General features: G+C 39.1%; 1 protein-coding gene across 32 annotated transcripts in view; it reads left to right on the top strand.

Annotated features, from left to right (window-relative positions):
• The window catches only part of CLASP2 (cytoplasmic linker associated protein 2), a 154,986-nt gene that overhangs the window by 52,333 nt on the left and 76,855 nt on the right, over positions 1 to 25,798 (top strand). For 12 of the 32 annotated variants that reach the window (XM_074151127.1, XM_074151135.1, XM_074151129.1 and 9 more), the window contains exon 8: positions 9,854 to 10,000. In XM_074151127.1, the coding sequence (XP_074007228.1) occupies positions 9,854 to 10,000 (147 nt within the window). Of the gene's footprint in view, positions 1 to 9,310; positions 9,345 to 9,853; positions 10,001 to 12,202; positions 12,206 to 25,798 lie in introns of those variants that run through there. The other 20 variants (XM_074151146.1, XM_074151150.1, XM_074151154.1 and 17 more) reach the window with 3 other exon arrangements.

Here is a 25,798-nt window from a genome sequence, read left to right on the forward strand (position 1 = left end):
TCAGGTGTCTGAAAATGCCTTCAGAAGCGAAGGTTCTGCTGTAGTGTTCACCTCAATGAGAAATTCCACTCTGTATGTTGTATTTATAGAAGTACCTTAGTTTTAAATAACTGTTTTGGGTTTTGTGCGTTCTTTCCTTTCCCAACTCCTTCATCAAAATATGCTTTTGTAGCGACAGCAGGAAAGAGCAGTGCTTAACTTGAAAGAGCCTTTTGAAAACCAGCGATGCCAGTAGATTCTTACAAGGAGTAAGTACAATATAAAACTCAAAGGAGTTGTGCAGCTATATGGAGTATAGACAACAAGATTCTCATGGGCACTGGTTTAAAATTTCTCTGCTATAGCTTCCCATGCGTTTAATTGATGTGAAAATTCTCCTTTTCAACTGAGAAACATTTAAAAGCCCTCAAAATTATGGACGGTTGGAGCCTGAGGAAAGTGAGGAGAAGGGCCGAAGATGGAGAGCAAAGCTCTTAACAGCTGGCGGAAGAAACTTATTTTCTTCAAATTAGATATTTCTGCTTTTATCAAATGTCAGGAGTTCCGTGATGTTCTGTAGTCATCTAAACAGTTACCATTGGTAGATTTATTTTTGCTGAAATACCCTTTTATTGTTATGAATTGTTTTGTATGTTGACCTGATGAAAGTCCTTTGGTCAATGAACTTATGCAATATGAGGTTTGCAATGGAATTTAAAGGTCAAGAGCATTTCTGTGTAGATTGTTTTTGTCTAAAATCTCTTTGCAGTGTTGAGTTGATTTTTGCAAACTATTTAGAAACACTGAGGGAAGCAGGCAGTATGTATTATTTTAGGATTGGATGATGCTCTCAGGAGAAATGGAAGCTACTAAAAATCTTAGCTATATACCAGACATATTTGCCATAATTCCTAAATTTCCACTTCTGAATATGTGAGTTAAGGAACATGTTGATCAATGAGCTAAAAGACCATTAACAACACCTTTTATTCTGTGCTGTGAACGTTTTTGTGTTCAGAGGTGAATACTATTTTCTAATTCCCAAACTACAAGGATTTAAAGCGAATTTAGAAAAATCTCACTACATGTTATCTGCTGTGTGTTCGTATTAGTCACACTTTCTGCTTCTAGGATTTCTGTTTTATTTGTGAGTCTGCCTTGCTGGTTTACGCTATAGGCATACAAATTGAGTTTAACACATAGAAATCGGCCACGTTAAAAAATAACGTGAGTGTTTGATACTAAAATAATTACTCTGACAGAAGTGAATCTGTCACTGTCAGCTCCTGATAGTAAATCACAACTGAAGCTCACTGTTTGTAAACCTTCATCTTGATATAGATTATAAGATATCTTTGCTGTCACATATAGAGGTGATATGTTAAAGGTGGGCATGGCCTCTCTTACCTTTGCTGTGATTTAATTAGTAGTTTGAAAAAAACAAATCATGAAACTCTTCAAGTGTTTGTGTGAATGAATTAAATATTGGAAATGCCACAAATGCCTCATTCCCCAATGGATATCAGATGTTTGATTGACGTAGTGACAGATACTAAAATGATGGTCCTTTTTTCCCCTGACATTTCTGAACTTAAATACGTCAATAATGCTAGTCATATCATTGTAATTTGTGGATAGTGGATTTTCATGTTAATTATATTGGTTTTAAAATAGGTCATTGGAATCACTGAAGAAAATGCTGGTGCTATTGAGAGTAGATACTTGATGTACAAGCAGAGTAAATTTTTGAAGAAAGAAATAAAATGACTTCTGGATCCTAGGTAACGAAGACAGTAGTGAGACCAGGCCTGCTTAGCAAAGACAAGCTGTGGAGTTAGAGTATTTTAAAGGTAAATAGCAGGGTTTGTACTTCAGTAATATATTTGAAGTGGTAGCCCCTTCAGAGGGCAACTTAAGCAACACAGTGAAGTTACGCCAAAAATGAGGTGTGAATTCAGACTGGCTACAACAGTTAAACCGTAACTTGGATGCAAATGATGAGTCTCCTTTGTGGCTTACAGATTTAGCAGGCATCAAGTAAAAAAATCTCTTCAGGCCTTCCTTTTATTTCTTTTTTTTGGTTATTACTACTTTAAGTGAACTGCCGAATTTCATTTCAGTCACTGTCTGGGTAGGGAGACTTTCTACGGGAGTACTCATATTTGTTTACCAGAGGTCTCGATTGCTTCAGAAGTTATTGCCCTTCTCAGCTTTACTTCTGACGCTTCATGGAAGAGTAAAACACCATTGCTGAGGTAGACATACCGTACTTTGTGCTAAAACACAGGAGTATTCCCATCACCTTCTGTGTTACAGCTACTGAGTCAAGCTGTAATGCTTGTAAGTGGTCTTCAGTTTCCACTGCAAATCATGTTTGTGTCCTTTCTACGCCTTTTTTTTTTTTTTTCCCCCTGCCTAAAAGACAAGTAACTTGTTACCATTTCAGCCCTGGGCATAGTGCAGTGTGGCCTAAAGCTGTAACGTAGCACAAATGTTGAAGAACAGTAATAGCAAGCATGTACTTCTTAAAAATCTTACTATTTAATCAGGAATACTAATCATGAAGACTGTTGCATTGTCATGAATTCCAGAGACCCTGGCTGTCTTCCCACTTTACTGATGAAGTTGTTGATTCAGGAGGTTATTGAACATGCCTGAGGAAAGCTGGAAATAAAGTGAAATTGATGATTTCTAAAGTCCAGTAATTTTGACTCCATCTCCAGTTCTCAGTAAGTTGCTCTGAGTAGCATTTGGGAAATGTATATTGGGAGAGCCTGATTGCAAGAATTTAATACCGACTAAAGAATTTAATTTTTTTAAACAAATTTAATTGGACTGTGGAAATAATTTTACAGATGCTACAAAGGTTAAAAATATAGCAAGATTTGTAGAAACTCTTTTCAACTCTAATAGGAAGAAATGAGAAAATAACTTTTACTTTGGTTTAAAGGAGGTATCCCAGAACTAGAAATTGAGGTAAAGATTAGCTCAGTTGCTTGTTCTGGCTTGTTGCAGCTTTTTTTTGAAATATATATTTAAATTCTGTCTTTCAGCCAGGCAGTAGTAAGATGAACTGTAAGACTTTTCTTAGCAGTCAGGAAAATACTACTGACATATGTTAATTTTTTTCTGAATTAAATCTTTTCTGAACATACTCCGTCATGAAACTATTGAGGGAAATGGATACATTATTAGTATCATTAGAATAGGCCTGCAAGAAACGTAGATCATTATTGTGGCAAGTGCCATTGCTGCTCCTAAATATTTCTTTTCTAAATTTCTCTATCAGGTCTGGTATCTAGTCTACTTTTTCCAGTTTTCCATTTTTTTCCCTTATTTATTTTGATTCCTGTTTAAAAAAAACCAAACCAACCAAGCAAAAAGAGCCCATCTGATGTGAGCCTGTTTCAGTGTGCTGTAGCTGATGGACGAGCGTAGGAGAGCTGTACTCTGCTCTTGTAGAAAAGTTAGGGGAACCTTCTCAGAATTTGAGATTGGATCAACAGCATAAATTTAACTGATAAGTATTTGCCTCATTCCTGTTTCTTACTGACTGGTGCTCCCCATGCTTCCTGCCTTTTTTATATTTTTTTTTTTTTTTTTAAAGACATTGTAGTCCACTGGAACTGCCTGAAAAACTAGTATGTGAAGGAGTATGTTTGGCTTCACAGTTGGCTTTAGTACATTGGGTTGTTTGTTTTTGAACCAAGTTGCATTATTTAGATACTTTTGTCAATTTAATATCCCTCCCACCCCACCCCTACTCCACATTAGTGAGGTTACAGTGGGAAAAGGAGTCTCTTTTGGTAAGAGCTGGAGATTTTGCTGATAAGCATCCGAATATGTTGCACAGAACATGAGACCTGTTCACCAGCACTGAATCATAGGTACAGTGTCCTCCTCCAGGAACACAAAGAGAAACAGAGGAGGTGTGTGCCCTGACGTACAGTTAAATCCATCAGTAAGTGATGTCATGTTATTTCTGTCACTATGCTCTGGTTCAAGATCCCTCTACTTGCTGTGGCACAGGGAGAATGCCCAGGAATTACGCCTTTATGGTAAGATCTACAGCATCTTAGGTGGGATTCAGCTGCCCAGACATAGGCATCTCGTGCCGCTTGAGGTGCCTTGCAGCATCCACACTTCCCACAGGGAGCCAACAAGGCTGACAGGAGACCCACAAGAGATCTGTGCCCTTCTGGAATGTCAGCTGGCAGCCGGACAGGATACCCAGGACTGTCTAAACTAGTTTTAGATGACTGTGCTTAGGCAAATGAATGCTGTCCTTTGTGTCAGGACAAACAGATTCAGGCTGTATGGAATGCCTGATGTGTAAGGGATAAAGTGATCACTAAATGATGTGAGGCATTGGCTTGAAGTATGGATTAGAAGGATCAACTAACCTGATGCATCTGTAGTGCTTGGGGCTTCATTTTCATGCTTGGCAGAAGCTGTTGTGGGCTGCACCAGTTCATCTGGAATCGAGCTAACGATCCAGTCCCAGATGTTCCAAGTAATTGGTGCAGTCTATGTTTGTGAATCACTGAAGGGAGACTGGCAGCCGGTGTCTTGGTAGGCACAGGATGTGGGAGTGACTTGGGAAATGTAAGGAGTTCAACTACTTGTCAGTGTTTTGCTTGGGCAGGATTTTGCAATCCTGTCATTATAAACAGTTTGTGGTGTGGAAGAGGAACTGTTAGCAGTAGTTCAAAAACATTTAGCGTCTGCTAGCAATGCTTAAAAGGAAGATGGATATAGGAAGGGCATGTTTTTAGCAGAAGTCAAAGTTTAAAAGCAGTATTATGAAATATACTCTGTTTATTGGTTTGACTGTTGTCAATCTATTGTAAAATATTTACAACTCTAGTAGTGCTAGACGTGTAAGGTCTTGATCCTGTTACAATATTGAGATTTGCCTTTGTGGCCAGCTTTAGTTCTGTGTTACTGCAGGGGATCCAGGTGGTTTTTTTTTCCTCCCTGTGGTGTTACTTGGGGAACTGCTTTAAGATGAGGTAATTTCTGACTGGTTTCTTCTCAGTGGCACGAATAGAATATAGAACTTCTATTTCTACAGCCGTGTAGATGAGACTATATTTCTTTCTTCTGTTATTGATTGTGACTTAAAAAATGTTTGATACTAAATGTCTCAATTCTATCAATCTTAAGACCAGCTGAGGTAAAGGCTTGAGTTACAGTAACAATAAACGTATTTTAATTTAATTTTCTTTAAAAAAAAATTTTCTCTATAGATATGAAAGGTTTTAGTCTCCTTTGTCCCTGGATACATCTGTAATTACCCTTTTTGCTCTATAGCCAAATCACAGTAAATAGGTTGTTTAGAAGTTTTTATTGTTGGGAGTGCTAGAATGTTCTTTGAGTATCAAGTTTGATTGTAAATGCTTATGCTTTGATATCTCTGAATACTTGAAAAAGTAGATACCAAATATTTCTAGTCTGTCCCCCAAGAGTAATGCTACAAGGCTAAAAGATACCACATATATTTTATTTATTTTTAGTATGAATTGCATAGTTTGTTTCTTAATAATTTTAATATTTAAACCTTTGCGATGGTTCAGAGTTTTGGTGTGTGTTTCGAATTGAACAGCTGTGTCTGGATTTAATCTTAGAATAGATTTGGCAAACGCAAAGTTTTGAAAGTGCGGTAAACTCTAGGGTCTGATATGTCACGCAGCTTGGTTTGTGGTGGGGTTTTTTTACTAGAAACATTCCTTGGACTCTTCTGAAATGTTTTGTAGAAATGCACAGCAGTTCATTGATACTAATTCATTTGCTGCAGACTACCTGCAGAACAGATCTCTTTCCTCACTTAGAAAATTTCAATGCTTGGAAGTTGAATCTTGTGTTTCTAACTTTCAGAATCAAAGAACAACCTTTTCTTGATTTTTTTTTTTTTTTTTTTTTTTCCTGCCTTGATGAAGTTCATCTGGAAGAGAACTTGTTCCAGAGTGAGAACATTTGCTGCTCGTCAGGTTTCTTCAGGAGCTTTTGGCAGTACTAGATTCCAAGCTCTTCTCTGTAGGAATGTGCTTAGCTCCAAAACTCTTCTTGCCTGTTGTGACTTAAAATCAAGATACCAAGTGAAAGCACAGTCTTGTGAGCTTTAACTGAAGTTCAGTGTCTTTCATTAATTGCGTTTTTCTTTTAAGTTGTTGTGTAAATTGCTAGCAATTCATACAGATTTTTATTCCTGCTTTTAGTAGCTTAGAACTTTTTTTTTTGGATAGTGCTTTCTCAGCTGTCAGGTGTATTTATTTGCATATGGGAATTCTGATACGCTGAAAGTGTTTGGCTTTTAAAATGAGCTAGAATGAAAATTATCTAGCCTTTCTAGAAAGAACAAGGGTTTGCATCCTTCAGGTAGATGTGTTTTGCAATATCAATTATATTTAGGCTTTTACGACTTCTGTTGTAGAAATGAATTTTTGTTTGCAGACTGCATGAAACTAGCATTACCGTCACAGCTCAGTAATGACAGTACAACCACGGTCACGCTCCGCACGTTGGCAGCCAGGAGGCTCCAGCCCTGGTCCATTGGCTTAAACGAAGGCACGCAGGAAACGAGTTTGGCTCAGCTGGGTTGAGCAGAACTGCACCTTTATCATAACCTGCAGAGGAACAGCTATACCTTTGAGGGTATAGCTGGGGGTTATAGCTTGGGGTTCTCTATGCTGAAATGTATGGAAATGCGTTTATAAGAGCTACAAACAAGTGTCTTGTTGCAGATGAGTAAGAGCACATGGAAAGCAGATGGTACTGGAAGCTGATATAATGCTTTTGTTTCATTAACTGCTATAAATACAGGCTTCAGGTTTCAGATCTTCACAAACACAGTTAGGCATCTTTCTGAAAATGGAATGTCCCTAAAGATCAGTTGGGGTGATGTTGTTAATAGGGCCTAGGGAAATAAAAGTGTACAGGCCCAAGAGTGGAGAAAACCTCTGGTTTCTGTAAAAGACAATATAAAACTTTCCTGCTTGTGTTTGTTTATAAGCAAAAATCCCTCAACAAAAGAAACTCAAGTGTGTTATCACTTTAGCCTTAAAATAATTTTAAAAGATCCTTTTCACCTGTTAATTTTATACATTTATGGTACTGTGCTATAATTCCGGAACACTGTTAGTGACTGTACTTTAGTTTTGAACTTATTTTAATATAACACCTGAAAAGTCTAGTAAAGAACACCCAGGTGCCAGTGGTTAAGATCAGTTTTATGTTTCTCAGAAGTACTTAGGCATTTAAAAAATATTTTAAAAGCTGTGTTTTATGTGGACTAAGAAACTGTAAAACTATTTCATAGGGTAGGGTTTTTAATCCAGTTTAACAATTTTTTAAACGTGTGAAAAAGTCTTTTTACTAGGCAAAGTAATTTCACAGCATTATCAAGTCCATTGTTTAATATATTGTACTATAATTTTCACAGCGTATCAGTAGTTGGGAGTATTTGGGTTTGCATTTTTCTGACATTATCTTTCTGCATTTTTGGGTTGAGCAGGAACTTTACAGCTCCCCATTTTCAATACTCCGTAATGAATTGCTTGGGAAGAATAAAATTAATTAATCTGAGCCATTGGTTCCCAAAGTACACTGTTGTTTTGGCGTTGTCTGGGTTTTTCTGGATTAGAAGGTTTTGCATAAAGGAGCAAAATGCTCACTTACTGTTTTTAAAATTGTACTGCAAATAACTTCATTTCTTTAAAGGCTTCTTGTTGATATTTGCGTATCACTGCTGCATTGTGGTGCTGTTGGGTAGGAGCTTGAAAGCCTGGCCTATTTCCTTATTAAACCTAGCGAAAAAATGCAGCAACAAAAACCTTTTTATTTGAAGAGCATGTTTTCGTGTACCAATGTTGATCTCTTCATGCTGCTTAAAAAATCGACACGATATCTCTTAATTGCTATTTTAAAATTACCTGTAACGACGCAGGTGTCTTAGATATTAACCGTTGCTATTTACACTTCCATTAGAGTGTTTAGTTCGCTGCGTTTTAACCTGGCGTTTGGATTAGAGGTTTTCCCCTGTTCAAAAAAATCTTGGATGTCTGGTTCTATTTAAGAGCCAAAGTGCAAAAGCAGCAGGAATCCAAATGTATTCAGCCTCCGCCCGGGTACCGAGCGGGAGTGCTGTTGCCATGGCAACATACAGGCTAGTGTGTGGGGGGGATGCTGATGCCTCTCCCCCCGCCCTGATCCGGGGAGTTTACATGGCCGAACGCGGTTAGTCTTAGCAAGATTCTCTTAAAAATCAGTGCGTGCAGGAGAGAAGGAAATAATGTGAGTGCAAATTGTGGATACACATCCAGATGCTTCCTGTGGTGGTTTGTTTCGTCTTTAATTGTGAAGATTTCTTGGTGCAAGGCACAGCTGTTTGCTAATGGTAGAAAAACATACTAAAGCAGCAGTGATCTCAGGCACGTTAAATGCGGGGTGTTCTAACGTGGGGCGCTGCAGATGCTGCTGGACAAAACCTTGCTTTACCCTTTTAATGAAAGCTGCCTTCCTTGGGGAGGCTGTGTTATTAAATACAGTTGACATTTCACTGGAAACAAGTTCTGAATAACCAAAGGGTAAATAGTCACCACTCCAGAGATAACAAAGCTTTGCAATTTATTTATTTATTTATTTATTTATTTTTAGAAATGGCAGGTTTTAGAGCAGGTAGTATGCTAAATTGGTCCTCTGTTACTGTAGTGCAGCAGTGTCTCAGCCTCGCCCATTTTATTTATTATAGGAACCATAGGCTGACACGTCTTCTGTGCTCAAGCTTATAGATAAATCCCTCTTCCCCACCCTAAGTGGATTGAGGAACCGTTACATCCTACTGTTGGAATACGCTTGGGTTCTTTTGGAAGGCTGAATATTTTGTATTGAGACTATTATATTTAATCACTAGAGATCAATTTCTTCCTTGATTAAAAACACACAAACCTGAAATTATAGGAAAGAGGGAGTGCAAACCCCGGAGTATTGCCTGCCTGTCTAGGTTTGGTTTTGTTTTTTTTTTCTTTAATGAAGAATTGGAATAGTGGCAAATAGCGTGTGTGGGAAGGAATTTATTTGCATGGAGAATTTTCACCTTTTCCTCTGGCGGTGGCTCCCAGAAGATGATGTCACCTTGCAGCTCATTGGTTGCGCGGCACCTAGTGCGGGGAAGGGAGAGAAAAGATGCCGGCACAAATCTCAGTGGTGGATCTAGGGTGTTTGCCAGCAGTTTTTGATAGAATCTTTGATTAGTACTGAGAATTTGCTGCGTGTGGCCATGTGAGGTGCTGGGTCCGTCCTAGGGTGAGGGGATTGAAGAGCTATCAGAGGAATGAGGCGGCTGATCTGCAAGAGGATCTGTGATTGTAAGTTGAAAAATCTGGGTGGAAGGGAAGAGACAGGGAGTGCTGGTTAGACACATTGTGGGAGGATGTGTAGCAGAAAATGCATGCATGAGTAAAAGAGGAAAAAGGGAGAAGCGTTTGTCTTTGGTAGGCTGGAATGATGAAAATGATATTAAGGGCTTTCCTTTGGAGAAAATATTCAGAAATGGGCAAAAATATTCAGTCTCTGCAAAGATATTTTCCCTTCGTGGGAATGAATGTGTAGGATTCATTTTTATGTTCAGTTTTACAGTGGTTAATTAGGAAGGCAAAATAATATAAGAATTTAATGTGTAGAAAATGCAGTTTATTTCTCATTGTCATTTTATTCGTAGGTCAGAGACAGAGGACACAGTGATAAATACTTGTTTTTGTTTATACATTTTGTGAATCTCTGTGAAATGTGAAGCAGAATAGTTGATTAGGAAATAAAAATACACATCCGTTCTAATAGTTGTGTGGGTTTTTTTTTTTAATATATCCTTTTCTAGACAAAAGCTTTGATGATGAAGAGTCAGTGGATGGAAATAGGCCATCATCAGCTGCTTCAGCCTTCAAGGTTCCGGCACCGAAAAAGCCAGGAAATCCTTCAAACAGTGCAAGAAAGCCAGGATCAGCTGGTGGGCCTAAGGTTGGAGGTAATGTAAAGCTATTCACATTCTAATCGGTGTTCCCAGAAACCTTGCCAGAGCAGGCACAAAACAGAACTTTGGAAGGTGATGTTTAATTCATGACTGCAGTATTTTTGCAGAGCTGAAAACAGTAAGGGACCCTGTTTTCCGTGATTATTCATCTGTAAAGGTGTGTGCATATCTGTCTGTGAATGTACCTTTTGCTTATAAAGGCCTCTCATGTTACAGATAAAATTAACATCTGGAGATGGCAGTTGTTTGGTAGAATAAACATAGGCATGCCTCTGATGGAATCCTCACATCACTTACTGTGTATCTAATTATACTGTGAAATTCTGTAGTAGGTCTGGATGGATGAAATTTTTACTATAGGTCTGCACTGTTTCATGTGGCAAGAAAGGAGTAGCCATCAACCATATACCTCGATAGAGGTGTATATCACACCTGAATGTCTTTTACTATTTTTCCTTAAACTGTTAGAGTATTGTGAAATTCGTTGTGAAAGATAAAAAACAAGGGCCAAAAAAACCCCTTGCTCGTATTTTTTGTCTTGCATGGTAGACCTCAAAGCATTATAATGATGATGCTTACTAGTTATATTCCTTGAACATGGAAATCCGCATTTTTTTAGGGCGGGGGTAGTCTAACAAAAGCAACTGTTTACTGCTAGGGAAGTGACATCTTTTTTGGTAGCTCATGTACACATTCAGAAAAATACATAATCAAGTGGAAATATGCCATGCTTCAGAGATGGCTTTTTTAATGAATAATTGATTCTTTCAGTAAGGGATTTTTGTAAGAGTAAGTAATTCTTCCTATTCGTGTAACATTCCCATATGTGAACTGCAAAGATGAGATTTGAAAGAATATACACATGCCAAACAAGCTGCCTTTTGTATTTTCATATTAATAAGATATAGCTAATGTTTTGATTTTATTATTTTTTCTAAGGTGATCTTCAGAATTCCTAATAAATTGAAAAGATGCCCGTAGGGCAGGATCAACACTGTCATAGTATAACTCAAAATTGATAGCAGTATGAATCAGAAAGTACCACCCTAAAGGAAGCTATCTCTTGAAATGAACTCTTAGTATTTATTATTGTTACACAAATAAGTAATAATACTATTGTCTCCATTAACCTGAAGCGCAGTGGTTTTTGCGTGCAAGGCTAACATATATAGTACCAGAACTGAAAGCTCAGGATTCCTGTGTCGTTCAATATACGCTTCCTTTAATAATATTTTTTTAAATGTAGATGTTTTTAATGTAAAATAGTTTTCACACGTAGACTTTTCACTGTACATGCTCTGCAGTAAAAACGTGGAAATAGGAGGGTAGGGGAAGGCAAATAAGAGCAGAATAACCACTCAGCTGATTTTTCTGGTTTATCTAAGAATTCAGGAGTAAAGGAGACTAAAAAAAAAATATTACATGGTTTTTCCTCCTTTTCCTATATTACCGAACTTCAAAAAATTACAATGAAAAAATACAGGAAATAGGGACAAAATTTAAGCGTACCAAAACCAGAGAACTTTAGTCATTCCTTGCTTTACACCGTCTCCTTTCATCTCTGGAAAATACTGCGGAGTGTTCACATGAGCATCAGGTTCCCCTCTTTTTTTATTCTGTCAATATGTTTATAGTCAGAATTTTGAAAATTTAGGATTAAATGTTTGGCTGGCCTTTCTAATCTTGATTAAGTTGTTCTTTGAATGCTTGCCTGTATGTGCATCTGTGGCAGGTGCTTGACCATGGAGAATTTTTGCCTTAATATTTTGTAGGAATGATGTTGTGCCTTGTATTCTTCACCAAATGAGTAGAAGGTGGAAATTTGTCTGCCACTCTTCAGTTGCTCTTGACTGTCTCTACTTTTTTCTCTTGCTGTCTATTAGAGAGAAACTTTTATAGGTCTATTGATCTGCTTGTGTTTATATTTTTTTCATTGCATGTAACTATATGTTTCCTAGTTTAATTCTTCAGGGAAAACCTTCAGGTTTTCCTTGAGTTGACCCTCAATCTTTTCTTTTTAGCATTTTCCTTGTGTCACCACTGCTGATTTCATTTTTAGCAGCTACTATTCATCTTCATTTTACTCCTGCTGTTGGTTACTTGTATCTTTCAATGTTTTACTCCATCTCCATACTTTTTTTTTTTTTTGAGGTTACCGGTGTTTAAACTAGTTCTATCTAATAACAAGCTTGCTAGCAGGTAGAAATCTTGAATGTCTGCACTAAGACAGCCTTACCCTTCTGCATGGGATTTACAAATCTTACATCTCCTAGCCTAATAAAGAACATTAGTATAGATGCCAAGTGTATTTCTTAAGTCAATCAAGTCATAGTCTCTTTGGGAAGTGAGGAGTTTCACATAACGTTATTCTTATAAGCAATGATACTAGGTTAGACAAGGGGTCTTCATAGCCCACTGTCCCATCTGATAGTAGTCAGAAATGGCTGCTAGAGAAATGTATGTGAACAGGGCAAGTGTCTTAGAAGCAGACGGTCATTACAGGACAAAATGCTGGGTTTAGAGAGCTCTATTCCACAGAAAACTGTGGTCTTTGAAGCATCCAGTTAGGGTGTCCTATTCTGCTTGAGACTTAGTGGATCTTTATGGCTACAACCAAACCTTGATGCTCTTTCGCTTCCAGTTTGTGTAGGGTCTGCTTTGCAGGTGCCTAAAGGACACCTGAGATTTTTCTCCAGCCTCAAAATTGCCATCTTGATGGAGCAAATCATGGTGCTGGAAGTTGTCTGCTCTTGTTGATTTATTATGGCTCTGCCATATCCCACAGTCCCAAATCTGTCTGCTCACCACTGCCTTCCAAGCCTGTAAAATCAGTGGGAATGTCATTTCTCACCTTTTCCCTCATAAGCAGTGGCTGCAGTTACTTCAGGCTCGTAACTGTTCACCTCATGGTTTTGCCACCTCTTGGTCCTGCTTGCCTAAGTTTTCTCTGACTCTCATGTATACGTGTATACATACTAAGAAGTTGCAGTTCAGCCTTGGAGGAAGAAGTAGTAGCAGCTCCATTAAATCATAGAATCATAGAATGGTTAGAGTTGGAGGGGACCTTAAAGATCATCAAGTTCTAACCCCCCTGCTGTGGGCCGCGACACCTCCCACTAGACCAGGTTGCTCAAAGCCCCACGTGTTGCTTTTTCTTCCCTTTGTCACCAAAAATCTCCAAAGTCGTGTCAGTGATGCCCCAGCTAAAGCGGTCCTTCACTGCGGTTTCTGCTCTTCAGGCTTCTGGGACCAGGCAGAACAGCTAGTGCAGGTAGAAATTGTGTTGAATGTAGACTGAGAGTACTGCAAGTTTCACTCATTTAAACTGCCTTTTACATTCCAGAGATCCTTTTCCTAGGATATTGCTTTAGAAAGACGTCTTTTCCTATCAGCTGTAGATAACAATAAAGAAAGTATAGCTTTTTGCTGGTTCCAGAAGGGAGTGGAGGCTATCCTGTCTTGAGGCTAAAAAATTAAACCTCTTAGCCATGCTGCTCACTTTCTTTTATGTTGGTATTTGCTGAATTATACTTCAGATGCATGTGTGCTTTGCTCTTCATTATATACTCCATGGAGATGTTTCTTATTGAAGAAATGGATAATTCTACCACAAACCAGGTAGTCTGCTCAAGTGAAAGGAGCCGTCCAACATGCAAGAAGAGATATTTTTTTTTCACAGTGTTGGGCACTTTCCATTTAATGTAGTAAGTGCACTTAAGGTGGCACTGGAAATGCAAAATCGTGGTGCAGGAAGGCAGGTGAAACAGCAATGTGCATTAGCAATGGTAGTGTCCTGCTTGTGCTGGAATTCTCTCTCCTTATGCTGGGAATGACTGTGCAAGATCTTTTCCTGTTGCCTATAGAGATGGGAGAGCTTCTAGAACTTGTGCCTTTGCTGACAGGTGCGATGAAGTCTGCAGAAGACAGCTTGCCAGAAAAGTATCAGAGCAGGCAGCCTCCGTGGGGTACTGTCCTGAGAGTAAGAAATCCAGCAGTCTGCTTCTCATCAGACTTTACTGGGAGGTGTTCAGACACTGACCTTCTTGCTTGTGGTGAATGAGAAGTGATGGGTCTTCATCTTAATGGGGCAGTGCTTCGTTTGGCATATTTCTTATTCCATGGTCAATACGCTTTCCTGAGTTAGTCCTTTGCCAGGAAATGCACAGCTGATCTACCTACTTCCGACACGCTTAGCTCTTCATTCAAGTGGCAGAGCCTCTGGATTAAAAAAAAAAAAGTCCTCTTTGCTGTAAGGCCTTCTTAGAATGTGCACCATGTGTGTTCTGCCCTTCCAGAAATGGATACTGATGGGCTTTTTCTTGGAAGTATGACAAGCAGCTTTTTGATTGTAAGGGGGACAATAATTTACAGTAGAAAAAGACTTAAGGTGGGTATGTTAGCCAAATGAGCTATATTCTCCTCCCTGTGCTGTTCTAGATCTTTTTTAGGGCTTTGGCAGGTTCTCTTGCAAATGTGAGCTCCCCGTTCCAAGTCTTCTAGGGAATTGTTAGCTTGTATACTATTTAGAAGCTTTATCTGGTCTAGATAGAGGAGGAAACCTCAATCTGTACCTCAAGAAGAAGACTGGCCTCCTTTCTTTTCCCAAAATGTCAGTTTAAGTCAGTAGTCTTTAAAACGGACTAAGTGTCAGAATAGTGATACTTCAGCAGAGCCATGTGGCATTTGGAAAAGCTTGATGAATGAAACCCAGTCGTGACAAAAGTTGGTATTAACTTCTTTTGTATGTTTTATGAGAAGCTCCGTAGGGCTGGAAAGTCATTCTTCATGTTGTAATTCTAAACAAGGTGGACTTTCTACTTTTTGAAGTTGTTTTCAGTGGGAAGATACCTGCATCATGTATTTTTACCTAGGGTTTGTTGGCTTTTTTTAATCTATAGTTTATTGGCCTAGTAGTGTTATAACATATTGCTTACTGTTTTACGTTAATTAGGTTGTTACACTTTTTGATGAATCATCCAGTGACAAAACAGCAAAGAGGATGTTATTAATTCAAATGTCAGAATTATTTTAACTCCTGTTTAAGAAGCTGTTTCGGAGTAAGGATGTTGTTGAAGCCAAGCGTGAAGAATATGAAGAGAATCCCCAAGGACATAGTTTTATTTTTATCTGTTAAAAAATATGTCTGCATGCAAAAGGCATTTTTTTCCAACACAAAAATTGTGACATTATCTTCTTTTCTTAACCTGTTCAAAGGATCTGGTCCTCAGTGAAGCCTGCAACTGTGGCAGTTGGAGGTTTGATGCTGGCATTATTTGAAATAACCCTTTAGGTTGGTCTTAAGCCTTAAAAAGAAGGCCTCCTAAAGTTTGATGGTTGCTCAAAACCCATGAAAAATATCTCCTTTTAGGTAGAAGCCAGGTAACTGGAAAACTTGGGTGAACCAGGTGAACAGTTTTGGCAAAAGAAGGCTGTGAGAACTGTAATAACACTGTACATGTTGTTCTCAACTCCAAGAACACACTACAGACGGATACACAAACTAAACTTAAATCTCCTCAAGTTTAAAATAGCTTCCTACAGTTAAGAATGTGTTCTATCAGCATCATAATGCTTTTTTTTCCTTCTCAGCGATAGCAATACAGGTCTCAGCTGAGAAGTACTAAAAGGGTACTGATTTGCTTCTTTTGGCTCTGTTTCCTAGCAGAAGACATTTCAAAGTGTTGAGAGGCTTTAGTAGGAAACGGCTTAAATGGAAAGAATCATAGAATCGTTTGGGTTGGAAGGGACCTTTAAAGGTCATCTAGTCCAACCCCCCCTGCAGTGAACAGGGACATTGTCAACTAGATCAGGTTGCTCAAAGCCCCGTCCAACCTGACCTTGAATGTTTCTGGGGATGGGGCATCTACCACCCCTCTGGGCAACCTGTGCCTGTGTTTCACCAACCCCACTGAGAAAAACTTATTATATCTAGTCTAAATCTTCCCTCTTTTAGTTTGAAGCCATTACCCATTGTCCTATCGCAATAGGCCCTCCTAAAATATTTGTCCCCATCTTTCCTGTAGGCCCCCTTTAAGTACTTAAAGGCCACAGGAAGGTCTCCCCAGAGCCTTCTCTTCTTCAGGTGGAACCACCTCAACTCCTTGAGCCTGTCCTCATAGGAGACGTCCTCCAGCTCTGATCATTTTTACAACCCTTGGAAAGGCTCTGCATAACACAAATATGTCACTAAAAATGGACTTGCCTTCTGAAATCTTAGCCAGGTGAAGATAACGCCGTTAAAACTACATACTGTGATGAAGAAACATTTTTGTTACAAGGGCTTCAACAATTCTGGACTCGTAAATAAAATTGTTAGTGAATGGACTTGAAACAGGGTAAACCCCTGCTTGCTGTATCGATTGTCTTCAGCCTCATGAAGACAGTTCTGTGTTTACATGTACAAGAAAGCTTCCTAGTAATCAATGCCCAAGTTTGCTTTGTTTTGGGTTGGTTTTTTTTTTTTTTTGAGTTTTGCAGAAAATAGGTTCAGCAGTCTTTCCTCTATTACTTGTTTAGCCCTCATTAAGAGATTTCCAAAGTCCTGTATTTGTCATGTAAAATCAACTAGGATTTTTTTCCCCCTTATCCTACATTGGCCCTTTGTGTGACGTAAAACTGCTCCGAGATAGTCTTGGTCAGCAAAGCATCCCTGGCATTCTGTGGTACTCGCTTCCCGTTTTGGTTTCCAGGTTATTGTGGGATTCAAGGATTTTTTTTGCAAGATCCCAGATGAAATCATCCTTTTTGTCTTTCTGAGCAGTCTTTGGGATTAGCCTTGGGTATCAGAGTCTGAATGGGAGGATTTGTTACAGAATACCTGTTTGTTCCCTTGTCCCCACAGGGAATGGCAATTAACTTACTTCCTGAGAGATCCCTGCCCATGGAATTGCTGAGATGCAATCCTGCAGTTGTGAACTGCAGCTATTTTAACCTAACCCAGAGTTCAGGGAAGTAGGAGGACTTCCAACTTTTCAGGTTCTCTGAGAGTTGTTGGATTATTTTGTTGTTGTTGTTGTTTACTCCCTTGAATGGAACTTCAGGAGAGGGTCTGCTTGTACGTGATCAGTGGTCTGTTCTTGGCCATTATAAAACCTTCTCCAGTCACTGGGGCTTCCATTCCTCTCACTGATCCTTTTCTTTGCATCTGGCCCCAGCAGGTGGATTGGAAAGTCATCATCGGTGAGGAATCTGAATAAGAATAAATAAACGTGATAAATTACAAATATATATGTATTCATGTATACATATACCTTCAGAGAATACGTATGTATTCATAATTACTGTTCATTAGTCTCTGTTTTCTATCCACCACCCAAGGACAGTTGGCAGATATTTCATACTAATTTAATTTATATTGCACTAGTTTCTAGAAGCTTCAGTTAGATTGTAGGACTTACTGGGTTGTTATAAGCACAACACCGTATCTGGTAGTCTTCCCTCAAAAGGCTCATAGCCTAGAAGTCCCCTTACAAATGGATAGAGTAGGAAGAGAGTAACAGTGGAGCAGAAATGAGGAGGTATGAGGTTAAGAGCTCACCATACTGTGTAGCCTTCTTTTGACATCTCTACCCCGTGTTCTAGTCCCAAATGTTGTGTGAGCCATCACGGTAGTGCCAAGCAGTGATGAGAATAGGAAAGACAATCCACCCCTTCTTTAGTTCGCTAATGTTGAATACTGATTTTATTTTTTTATTTTTTTTTTTCCGAGCAGTGAGAAGGAGAAGCAATTTATTTATATTTTCATATGGGTGAATCCAGAAGGAAAAGGAGGGAGGAGGAAGAAGATGGGCTGAAATCAGCTGACTCTACCACTATGAGTCCTTATGGGCTGTGGCTGTGTCACGGAGTAAGCAAAGACAGCCCTTCCAAAACACTCCTGCATTGCTGCTTTGCAAAGTAGCAGGTGGGAGTTGTCTTTGTAGGGCAGGAAAGAAGCGTCTTAAAACCTGTTTCAGGTTTTTGGTCAATTGTATATGCTCTCAAATAGAGAAGCAGGGAATGTAGAAGCGTCAGATACAAATTATTTTTGAGTTGAGAATTTTCACCAAGGATGCAAATAATACTTGCAACAAATAAATGACATGTCCGTAAAAATGTAAGAGGAAAAACAATACATTAAAATCAAATCATCCTGATCTTCTGTCTTGCACTAGTGAACTTTCAGAAATAAAAGATAAATGTTTTGTGTAAAACATACCAAAACTGTAGCTGTGTAATTTGTGGTGACAAGCAAAGTTAGATCTAATTGTTCTTAATACAGTATATGTTTAAATTGTTTCAGAAAGGAAGGCACAGTAGAAGAGAAGTGGCAACAGTAACGAAAGTACTGTTTTTCTGAAACTGTCACACCACACAACTCCAGAAAATTCACAGTATCCCAATCTGTTTTGCAACACAAATGATAGATGATACAAATGAACTGTTACTGGTTGTTCTCGGTAATTTCTGCAATATAAAATAATTAGTGCAATTTTCTTTATTCAAATGTAAAACTAGGAAGAAATTGAAGTATAATGTAAATATTAGGTTATTAGAAAGCTATATTAAAAGCTGAAAATAAGACTAATATTGTCATGCTCGTGAATTCAGCATAACTTTAAAACTCACCTGTTGAAATTGAATGAATGAGCCAGGGTCTCACATGTATATTTTGAGTGTTTGTGAAAAATTGAGTGCCAATAGAGAAAAGAAATACATGAATGCTTTGAAAGATTACTGTGTGAGCGTTGACCATTGTGCATGAATTGAAAGGTGACTGTATGAGCTTCTAGTTGAGTAGAAACAGACATTAATCAACAGTGAGATAAGCCTGAAAGAAGTCAGATATCTGTATTCTTGCCACTTATGGAACTGCTTGTTTTTTCCCCACACACAGGGTTTGGCCTTATGTAATATATGCTGTCCAAACCTCGTACTAAGTAAACCACTATTAATATCGTTATTGTATAGATGTCATATTTTCTGCATGCTTCACAAATGCTTATGAATTGAGTTGATATCCGTAGAATGCCTGTGAACATAAGAGGTAGGATTATTCATCTTTTATACCTGTGAAACTGTGCTACATGGAAATCGAGGCTAAAGTTGCTGAAACTGCTTTCAGTGTTAGGAATCGTCTTCAAATACTTCTGACTAAATTTCTGGGAGAATGTAATGTTTAATACACAATTCCAAAGGAATTTTCATGCTCAAGCGCATCTCCAAATTTTAAAGTGTGCATGCTGGATCAGTCATCTTCACTCTTTTTGGTCCATGTCAGAATTATTTTGTGCTTCCTCGTAGTACACGAGTCTTACACTTGCTCCTGACTGATGTCAGGACAGGGAACTGCTGGAGAGGGTACAGCAGAGGACTACAAAGATGATTAGGGGCCTGGAGGATCTCTCTTAGGAGGAAAGGCTGAGGGACTTGGGGCTTTTTAGTCTGCAGAAGAGAAGACTGAGGGGGGATCTGATCAACACCTATAAATACTTAAAGGGTGGGTGTCAGGAGGATGGGGCCAGTCTTTTTTCAGTGGTGCCCAGTGACCGGACATGAGGCAACAGGCACAAACTTGAACATAAGAAGTTCCACCTAAACGTGAGGAGGAACTTCTTTACTTTGAGGGTGGCAGAGCCCTGGAACAGGCTGCCCAGAGAGGTGGTGGAATCACCTTCCCTGTAGACATTCCAAACCCCACCTGGAGACATTCCTGTGCAACCCGCTCTGGGTGGCCCTGCTTTGGCAGGGGGTTGGACTAGATGATGTCCAGAGGTCCCTTCCAGCCCCATATTATTCTGTGATTCTGTAATATGGCACAGATCAAGGATTGAGATGTGCTGTCCGAACAGTTGAACACCTTGCATCACCTTCTTCCTTGTAAACTCGTGATAGCTCACTTCTAACTTCTTCTTGTCCCTCCTGTTCCTATTTTTTCCTGGTGTAATTGTATGGAGAGATCTGCTTAGCATCTCAGTCCTTAGAGACAGCACCCTCATTTGCTAGGTGGGAACTTCTGTTCATGTGCAGTGTCTCTGGCATGTAGGAGGAATGTTTTAACGAAGCAGGTGTGATACAGGTGGGATCTCTAACCATGTCTGCCAAGTTCCTAATGTAGGCAGATAAAGTAAGGAATAGAAGGTATTATGAAGGTATTGGAAGATACTTTGCTATTTTGTTCAGTTTGTGCAGTTGTTTCAGCTTTGAATGACTTTCTGGGTGCCTCAGGGACAATGACTTCTGGCATTGGAGGAGCTGAGGTGGACAAGTCAGTTCAAAATGAATGTCAGTCATGGGGGCTGAACATGACAGAATTCATCTGCCAGTATCCTTAAAGTGGGCTTTCTACCCAAGGCTTTTCTACTCTGCTAAGTCACTTGGTTATAACTTGAATTGTCTTCCAAGCTGGTTTAAAGCAACATGAAGGCTTTCTCAGTTAAGATTCTGACCAAAAAAAAAAAAGCTAATTTGGGTTTAGTGTTGTATCTGATGATTTAAAAATATTTTTTATTTCTGAAGCTTATTTCAAAAAAACTCTGGTGACTTCTGTTGGAACAACTGATTAGGTTTACAGATCCTAATTGTCTGCCCAGTGCTTTTCCAAAAGGCAGTTCAGCTTAATTCAAAGGTATTTTAGCTTAAGTTAATAAATCATGAAGTGCGATGGCTTAAGTGACCGGTACATGTTCCTTCTGCTGTTCCTCTCCCCATTCCTCTCTGCCCTCTATGCAGGTAATATCTACCATCAGACAGATGGATTGAGCAACCCAATAAGGTCATCTTCCAGTGGTTTACTAAGTTTTATTTGTAAGGTTTCTCAGGTAGGCAAGACGTGTGCTTGCAAAAGCACTAGGAATATAGTCAAGTTTATAATAATGGAGAGTTCTTGATGGTTTCCAGATGCAATTGTTTGGTTTTTTTCTCAGAAAACAGGCACAAGGCAGCTGGAATTCTGTTGATGAAAATTTTTGTCTGAAATAAGATCACTCCAGCTGTTCATGATTTGGTCTTCCCCTAACTTTTATTGGCAGAGCTGTGGCAATTAGCAGTCTGATCTGTTTCTTGACTTGTCTGGCAAAACCAGTAAGTGATGCTAAGTTACACCAGAACAGTTTATACACTGGCTGGTATGTTTTATGCTGTGAGTAGAACTTGATAGAATTTACTACACTGACATAATTTTATTCAAATTAGTCTAATTCTCTCCATCCTAGAGGATTTACCAATGTAACTATCTAAAAGTGAATCTGCCTTGTTTACAAAAAAACACCTTGTCTGATGTTGATCAAAGTGTTTTTTACTGGAGCAAGTGCTACTTCTTTGTTGCTCTCAAATGTTTTCTCAACTTCAGCAGGCAACCTGAAGGCACCTGTGCTAGGTGACTCTTAGTCACCTGGTGAAAGAACACCTTTTGCTTTATCCAGTTATTTGAGACTGAAAAATAGTTTTTTGCTTGTCTTATGGGAGGTTTTCGTTCAAGTTTTTTGATTAAAATCCAAAGATCAGTTTTTCAGACATGGAAATAAGCACATTTAGAACATTGATAGAATTAAAGTAAGATCACTAATGTTTCCTGTATTCTGTCAATATGTCAAGGTGTGTATATACAGTATATCAAATTCGTTTAGATTACTCAGTAGTTTAAAACATGAAGGAAATTTGCAGATAATCTCAGTCTGCAGCTACTTTTCCAAATGTTTGTTTCATGTTTTAGAGAAGCAGAATGATGACAAGCGCATACGAAAAGGTGTTATTCTGGACTGTTTTATTAACTGGAGCGGTAATCTTATGATACCTGGAAAGATAAGGAGATTCCTTACTGAGCTACTGAGATTCAGTCTGTACAAAGGGCTTTATCAGAATCGTCATTTTAAAATTCACCCTTGTCATCTCAGGGGTGATAATTGATGTGATGAAGCACTGGTAACTTCCTCCCCCATCTCCTGACAGATACCATTTTAAAAGTAAGCCGTCAGTTTTATCAAATAGTAATGAGGGCTGACCCAAGCATAAATAAGTAACTTTTGCCAAGAGTCTCTGAGAGGTACAGAAGAGTCAGGAGAAATCACAGTTTCAGAGGCTAACAAACAGCAGAAGGTATATGCAAAGAAAGAATTAAATACAGCCTTTGCAACATCTGTCCAGTAGGTCTGGGAACAGAATTTGGTAGTTGAGCATTGTCTCTGTGCATTGCAAATACCGGGCTAAAGAACTCTGCTCACAAACAGTTAGGTTTTGTGTCTTTGTCGTTGATAGGGATTCCAAAAATTGGTTGCTGTGATCTCTTTATATTTACCTTGTGTGGGTGCATTTGGCACTTTTTTTTTTTTTTTGGTATCAGCACTTTCTTTAGATTTATTTCCCACCTCACCCCACCCCCCTTGTGTTTAGTGAGATAGGCCATCCATTCACAGAATCACAGAATGACATGGTCATTCTCTGGGGTCCACCCCAGAGCAGGTTGCACAGGAACGTGTCCAGGCAGGTTTTGAATATCTCCAGAGAAGGAGACTCCACCACCTCTCTGGGCAGCCTGTGCCAGGGCTCTGCCACCCTCACAGGAAAGAAGTTCCTTCTCATGTTTAGATGGAACTTCTTATGTTCAAGTTCGTGCCCATTTCCTCTTGTCCTGTCACTGGGCACCACTGAAAAAAGACTGGCCCCATCCTCCTGACACCCACCCTTTTAAGCATTTATAGGCGTCGATCCACTAGGTTGTCTTTGCACTTGTCCTTGCTTGAGTTCATTTTGTTTGAGTCTTGCTCTGCTCTCTGCAGCCTAAGCTTAGACTTTCAACAGCTGTACTGTTGAAGGCGCCTGGAGTCATTTCCTTCCTTGTCTCCACTAGCTCCTTTGTATCCTGAGCCATCCACTGGGTTTTGCTAGTGTGGGGGTTATATGGCCCTACAGTGGAGCATACCAGGGAACTTGATCGTTGAAACTATTCTTCTTGGCCAGTATATTTTATTCTGGAAGTGTGTTACTTTATTCCATCTATTTTATTCCCCTGTCTCTGGAAGTGTTTAAGGCTGGGCTGGACGGGGCTTTGAGCAACCTGGTCTAGTGGGAGGTGTCCCTGCCCATGGCAGGGGGGTTGGAACTCGATGATCTTTAAGGTTCTTAAATACTTAAATTTACCATACAAAGATGTCATCTCTCTTAGCAGTCTGCAGGAAGTAAAGGGGTTCATTTCCTTTGCCTCTGTCCCCAGACACATAGAATTCCAAAAAAAAAAAAAAAAAAGAAAAAAAGCCCTGATAAACTTAGAAATGCTTAAGCTGCTCTAATTATTTTCATAACAAGTTTGTTATGTTCAGTAGATTCTCACCAGCCTCCTGAAGCGTGCAACTTAGGCTTCCAGGTCTCTCTGTGAGCCTGTCTAACCAGGGTGATTGAAGGATAAGGATAAGTAAAGGTTATGAATGAAAACTAACAAATAATGTAGATAACAATCCACACAAGGCATTTCTCCCTCCCCTTCAGATGCATTTGTCTTCTGGGTCTCAGTTGGATTTAGTGGGCTGAGTCCAAAGGTAGGGTAATGTAAATTGCACTCATTTAAGAAAAAAACAGTTGATGAGGCTCTGGATTTTAGTTATCTGCTGGGCACTTAGAGGATCGTGTGTTCTGTGAGCAAAGTTAAGGCCATGCATTATTCCGTGAAAGGCATTAACACCGGAGGGAGATACTTCTAAGAACTTTATAATCTCATCTTGGTCTGAGAAGGTAAGCAGCGACAACAACAAAACAGCTTATCAAAGTATGCCTGCTCTGTCAGAGATGTCAATTTTGAGTCTGAAGGCAGGACTGTCTGAAATGAGAATCTTGTAAAGCTCTGCTCTTGCTTTTGTGGAGGAGAGTCAAGCCTTACAAAAGCACGAGAAGTTCTTTGAAGGCATCTAGGTGTCTGACTTGCGTATCTCGTTAGCATAGTAAAAGACTTTCTCCTGAATTGGGAAGCAGTCTCTACAGAAACAGTGGCTGTGAGTGAATGGGTAAACATATCTACCAAGAGATGGGGAAAAGAAGGGGAAGTTGGACAATATTTTCCCTCCTCTTGCAGCGTACAATATAAAGAGAAGGCGGTTGTTTCACACTTCATTTTGGTATGTGTATGTGATCGTGCAGTACAGGAGGAGAAAGATTACTGAAGTATTAGTGAATGTGCTTTTAGAGATAACTTTTTTTGAAGTGTCACCTGCCAAAAAACAGGATAACCTTTTCTATTACCAGGCAAAGAGCCAATCAACTTACTGGCAATATTAATTTTAAAAGAAAAGTGGTCTGTAAAAGTAAACTAGTTGTTGAGACTAGGGAAGGTGGGAAATTCCAAGTCCCTGGGCTATGTCAAATGGCTTTTTAATAATAGTCGGTCCCTCCTCTTTCTCTCTTTAAAGTCAGAAATTGTTACTGTTTAGGTAAAGGCTGTTGTTTTACTGAATGATATTAAGGTGCTAGAAAATTTGATACGTAGTGTATGCAATTTTCTGGTTTTAAGGCAGACTACAGACAACAACATTACTTATTTAGCAGAGGCCACTTCATTGTCTTTCAATCTCTATATTGCACAGGAATGCACTCAGAATACTTGAAATGCAGACATCTTCTATGTTTTTATGTTTGTGGCCTGTATGTGTCAAGTTTTAATATTTGATTTCTGTAAGTTTATTCCCTTGGCAGAAAATGAGTAAGTAATGGATGGGAATGCGGAGTACTTAAACAGTGGTGCTTGGTATTTATGTAACTGAATAATAATAATACAGGACTTGTATCAACTGTTAATTTGCCTCTAATGTCGCAGGATCACTGTACTCTTAATAGTTTATCAGGTTGCAAAGAAACATGTAGTATGAGCTTCAGTGAGGTTTCCTGTGTTGTGACAAACACAATGGGTTAGGTTTCACTAAAAATTTTTGGTAACAGAAATCTTTTATGAACTGTTGTTTATATAATTTTAAAAATCTTTTAAAAATAAGTTCTTTGACCATATGAAAACTACGTTTTAACCTTTAAAAATTAGGTTTTCTGATAGCCTTTTGGCTACGTAAGGTTTCTTTTCCATTTACTTTTTATGAGTATGTACTGCATATTGACTGTGGTTACTTTGGTACCATGAGACTTTCTTAAATGTCAGAGTATTTTGGGAGGGACACACGAGGTTATGAAACGAGCATCCAGGCGGCTGTTTGTACCACCTGGTTTAGCATGATGAACCCTGTGCCAAGTTATTTCTCTTCAAGGTTTCTCTAAACAAAATTCTGCTCTGACCAGGGCATCCTCTGTTTTCAGAGCTGTACAAGTTTGTGTGGCAGAAAGGTGTGTTCTGGGTGCAAACAGGATCTTTCCTTTTTCTTAGCTGGTCATTCCCTTTGTGGAAGGGCTTATTCCCTCTGCTGTCTGGAGAGAGAAGAAAGAAACAGGCAGTTATAGTTTCTTTGCCTTCTGGCTGCCATTGGCAATTAGGGCAGATAGTGTTGGAGATACACATGTAGAAGTGTGTTATCTCTTTGTGTGCATCTCTTTACAGCATCCTTGAGCTAAGGCTGTCAAAATCTATTTGATGTTCCTATATCATACTGCAGGCACCATGTCCAAATTTTGCTAGACATCACTTAAGCAGCCACACAGACATGCAAGAGATCTTGTTCTGCATTAGAGGTGTTGAAATCTAATAAGTTTGCCATCAAATTTGTTGTCATAGTTGACTCTCGTGTTTCCAAACTGCGCAAGTATACAAACACAGCAGACATGACTCCCTGCACTATAAAAAGGAGATCAGGGACTGCAAACCATGACATGTTTTTTTAAGAGTGC

This window comes from Numenius arquata, chromosome 7, assembly GCF_964106895.1.
Source record: "Numenius arquata chromosome 7, bNumArq3.hap1.1, whole genome shotgun sequence".
Lineage (NCBI taxonomy): Eukaryota > Metazoa > Chordata > Aves > Charadriiformes > Scolopacidae > Numenius > Numenius arquata.